At 54.6% G+C, this 4,230-nt stretch overlaps 4 protein-coding genes across 4 annotated transcripts; all 4 read left to right on the top strand.

Annotated features, from left to right (window-relative positions):
* Positions 1-5: 5 nt before the first annotated feature.
* Positions 6-525, top strand: PUNSTDRAFT_72486 (uncharacterized protein; the record flags this gene model as incomplete). The annotated part of the gene is made up of 3 exons (XM_007386282.1): positions 6-76; positions 120-299; positions 333-525. Coding segments are annotated over 3 exons (444 nt in total), but the record flags the coding sequence as incomplete, so codon positions are not given.
* Positions 526-552: 27 nt separating this feature from the next.
* On the top strand, positions 553-1,601 carry PUNSTDRAFT_72710 (uncharacterized protein; the record flags this gene model as incomplete). The annotated part of the gene is made up of 3 exons (XM_007386281.1): positions 553-855; positions 911-1,124; positions 1,174-1,601. 3 exons carry the CDS (start codon positions 553-555, stop codon positions 1,599-1,601), a joined length of 945 nt encoding a protein of 314 aa, XP_007386343.1.
* A 107-nt stretch (positions 1,602-1,708) lies between these two features.
* Positions 1,709-2,011, top strand: PUNSTDRAFT_32913 (uncharacterized protein; the record flags this gene model as incomplete). The annotated part of the gene is made up of 1 exon (XM_007386280.1): positions 1,709-2,011. A coding segment is annotated over one exon (303 nt), but the record flags the coding sequence as incomplete, so codon positions are not given.
* Positions 2,012-2,825: 814 nt separating this feature from the next.
* PUNSTDRAFT_72876 (carbonic anhydrase) lies at positions 2,826-3,578 on the top strand (the record flags this gene model as incomplete). Its single annotated transcript, XM_007386279.1, has 3 exons — positions 2,826-3,022; positions 3,089-3,321; positions 3,400-3,578. Coding segments are annotated over 3 exons (609 nt in total), but the record flags the coding sequence as incomplete, so codon positions are not given.
* Between the last annotated feature and the right edge of the window lie 652 nt (positions 3,579-4,230).

The following is a 4,230-nucleotide window of genomic DNA, read 5'->3' as shown; positions in this document are numbered from 1 at the left end:
GTGCCTATCTTCGTTCTCGCTGCCTGTTGTGCTTTGGAGGGTCAAATTTCGAGGCCACAAGGCCGCAACGTTGTAAGTGCAATATCTTGCTCGGGATGTGTTATCTCACCAAAACTCAGGGACGATGTCAATGTGATTGTCTGCCTTGATGCATGCTTTACCCAGAAGCGGCGAGCGTCCGGGCGACGAGATCCTGCAAAGACCCACCCCGCCTCTGTCTTTCTACCCGAGGATGAGGTTAAGGCCATGGAGCTCGAGGTGGAACAAAAGCGTGGAAACAGGGCATCTCGCAGCAAATCGTCGACTCGGGTGGATAAGAATTTGACGTCGAGAAAAAGGAAGGGTGCTCCGGCGCGCGACCGGCAGGGGGGAGAGGAGGAAGAAGACCGATGCGAAGGCCCTTTGACGGTTCCGAACTCTGTGTTAGACGGCTGCGAAGAGTCTTTCAAGGCCACCGACGAGCAACGGGAGAAGGCGAGCACCAAGTTCTTCGACGACACCGGAGTGATGGCCATCCTATGCTGACACGACAATGTCCTATGGCTAGTCAACATGACGAGTGCGGGCGAGCGACAACACTACGCCATTGCATTGCTGAATCGACTGTTCCAGCATCTCCCGGAGTCATTTCTCGCTGGAGTCTTGTACGATATTGGGTGCCAACTGCATCGTAGCGTTCACAAATGGGATCTTTTGACAGGATACCGTGAACGGATACTGTTCGGCATATCCGTCTTCCACGCATATGGACACGAGTGGCCTTGCCAACTCACCTATCATCCCAGGAAATGTGAAGGGTTTGGCTTATCGGATGGCGAAGGTTGCGAACGGTTTTGGAGTTGCATAGACCATCTCGTACGTTTTTTGGGATTCTTCAATTCCTTTTTAAATGCTGATGATAAAACCGCAGTTCTATCAGCGGATGTATGTGCTCGACGCACAAGTTCAGCACGCGAGCCGCATTCAACGTCGGAATCTGGGGAACTGGCTTGCCAAGAAGTACTATGCGTGCCGAGTGCGAATGTCGGATGCGAAGCACGGATTAGAGGAATGTGCTATCGCGCTGGAGATATTGCGCAATGAGTTCGCATCACAGACGAAAGCCCAGACAAGACCTCTTCAACGTGAGTGACTTGCGGGCAAATTTATCACTGTCACTAAATCATCAGTTAGGACAATCAAAGGACGCTGGAAAACGAGCCATCGATGCTATCCTGCTTCTGCAGAACCGCTTCGTCGCGCTCGAGGAGAGCATCGCCAAACTGGAGAAAGCAATCCTGAAGGGCAACTGCGATGCAGATTCAATGGCTCGGCGCAACGAACTGCTGGACGAACGTGATATGACGAAAGAGAAGAAAGATGCCCTGGAACGTCGGCTCGATTTGCGGACACGGCAAGATCTGAGTTCCCTACGGGCAAGCAAATATCTGACCCATCGGATGAACGCGCTGGCCTTGAAGAATCGAATCAGAGACCGGTTGCGGCAACGGAAATTCGAATTCACTGGCATGGAGCGATCGTACCGGACGCAGTCATCCGGTGAGTCTAAGATTTTCCGTACTAGATGGACGTCTAGAAGCTTGACGTTCGATGAGATTTGATAGACCGCAAGCTCGTAGCGCATACCACAACAGCAGTGCATAGACGGGAGCCAGGAATCCAGACACAGGCGCGGAAATATAACGCGCTATGCAAGACGATGTCCGAGCTTATTCGCAAGAACGAAGCTCCAGCTCGGGCTGTGCCACCAGTACCAATTGACATGGACCGGCTGTGGGGTCTCGACGTGGACGACGAAATCTGGCAGGATATCGGGCTGGCCGATGAATATGATACGGCGGACGGGCAACCTCCCAGATGGTTGTCAGATGAGAAAGTTAAATCGGGCATACGCCATATGCTAGAGGTGGACAGGTGCGAGGAGGAACTCCGACGCATTTTACTCGAGCGCGAAACCCTCCAAAGCTGGCTTCGGGAAGAGTGGGCAGCGGTTAACCATGCCCTCAAGAATGCTGGTACGCAGGCTAGCATCTTCCGTCCATCGAGAAGTTGTTAATGTGTCCATAGCGTCCAATCCCGGCCTTCGTGCTCAGCTGACCATATACCGCGCCGAGTTGATATCACTAGCAGTCATATGGAGGAGGGATGTTGCAGAAATTCCGATGGGCAATGCCCGTGATGACGAGTGGGGCCCAAGCGAGGAAGAAATCAGGAAAGGCATGGCACGCGAGTTTTTGGCGTCGGCACCTTTACTTGCTACGACACCTGCGTTTAACAATTCCAATGACGATCCCGATGACTACCTCGATGTTCACGGCCTTGCGGTTATTCTGGAGGAGAACCCAGAGGATGGCGCAGATACAGCAGCGTTCTACGAGCGGTTGGAGGACCAGTATGTCAATGTGGAGGAGCTACCGTCTGATGCATGGCCGGCAACCCCGCAGCTGACACCCGATACCCCAGGAAGTATATCTGGGTCTGTCTCGTCGTCGCAAAGCCTCCGGACGCCATCGGGATCTGATGTCGGCATTGAATATCGCCATCGTTTGTTTGTGGACTCTTTAGATGCATCTTCCTCACTACATCATATATATGACGATCCCTTTGTAACCCCAACAAAAAGCCCTCGAAGGCTGTAATATAGATGCAATGTTGACCTTGGTTATCGTGGTGTAAATGTGCGCATGCAGCTGCATGATCATGCCTAGCGATAGAATGTCCGCTATTTGAGTCGCCCGTCATCGCATCCTTACAACAACATCGTCATCCCTCCTATACACCAACCTAATACACGCTATCCTCGGCCATGGCCACCTCCGCCCACAGCTTTCCAGTACTGGAGCGACTCCTGTCCGCCAACGGCGTCCGACGTAGAGCAGGTCGAACCAGGGTTCTTCGAGAGAGGGGCGAAGGGGCAGTCGCCGAAGGTGCTCTGGATAGGCTGCTCAGACTCGCGCGTGCCAGAGTCGGTCGTGACGCTGGCCAAGCCCGGAGACATCTTCGTGCACCGCAACATCGCCAAGTACGTCGTGCCAGCGCCGAGGTCTCGCGCAGGGAGCGGGTTGGCTGACCCTGCAGTCCCGATTAGCCAGTTCCACCTTCACGATGACAGCGTGCTGTCCGTGGCAACCTACGCGATCGCGGCCGTCGGCGTCAAGCACGTCGCTATCGTTGGACACACCCACTGCGGCGGCGCGACGCATACGGCGACACTGAACGATGACCTCGCCGTTCCCCCCCTAGGCTCTGATGCGCCCATCAACAGGTGGCTGGCGCCGCTCGTCAAGCTTGCAGGAGAAGTGATAGCGTCGAACCCGACCGGTACGTTACCCGATGGCCCATCCGATCCCCTAACATCTGCGCTCTCTCCTCCGCCCCCCGTGGCTGACTGCAATTGAGCAGATCCATTGAAGGAGCTCGTGTACGCGAACGTGAAGGCGCAGGTTGCCAATCTTGCCCAAAGCGGTCCGGTCGTCGACGCGTGGAAGCAGGGCAAGTCGCTCCACATCCACGGATGGGTCTACGACCTAGCGACCGGGAAGCTCGAAGACCTGGGCATCTCGCAGGGCGGTCTTTGAGGCCTCAGAGGTTTTCTCGTTGAGATACAGATGCCATTCCTAGGGATGGGGTTCGGAGTATTGTGCGCGATGTAACATAGATTTAGATGAGTGCAGAGTGATACGGTCATATCAAATGGTAGTACCAGCATTAACAATGTCTCCGATGGGTATTACCATGTGCTGGACACCGTGTGTAGGGTGCTACCACCCAGCGTGTGGTGGCTCCACGCAGCCAGGGGAGTTCCATAGCTTCAAGAATGGTACCTCCACGCGAGTCCGCAACGGCAATGGTGTTTCCAATGTAAGGGCTGGTACCCCCATGGCCGATGTGGCGCTTCCATCATTTATGATGGTGTTTCCAACGTACCCCCATGGCCGATGTGGCGCTTCCATTATTTATAATGGTGTTTCCAACGTAAACTCTGGTACCCCCATTGCCAATGGGGTGCTTCCATCATTTATCATGGTACCCCCATGGTCAACATGGTCGTACCGTGGTTCTCCATGTGGAGGTACCACGGCCGATAGCTGGACTCACCAGGCGCTGACTGAGGTCGTTCCATAAGCAAGCACTGGTAGCTCCATTGCGGTTGTTGGTGGTTCCATTGGACTCGCCCACCTGATTGTCGGTACTACCACGGGGTGACCCATGAAGACGGCGGGTAGCTCC

The sequence above is a fragment of the Punctularia strigosozonata genome, assembly GCF_000264995.1.
Source record: "Punctularia strigosozonata HHB-11173 SS5 unplaced genomic scaffold PUNSTscaffold_10, whole genome shotgun sequence".
Classification (NCBI taxonomy): domain Eukaryota; kingdom Fungi; phylum Basidiomycota; class Agaricomycetes; order Corticiales; family Punctulariaceae; genus Punctularia; species Punctularia strigosozonata.
The sequence above is the reverse complement of the archived record's forward strand: the minus strand, read 5'-3'. Positions and strand labels throughout refer to the sequence as shown.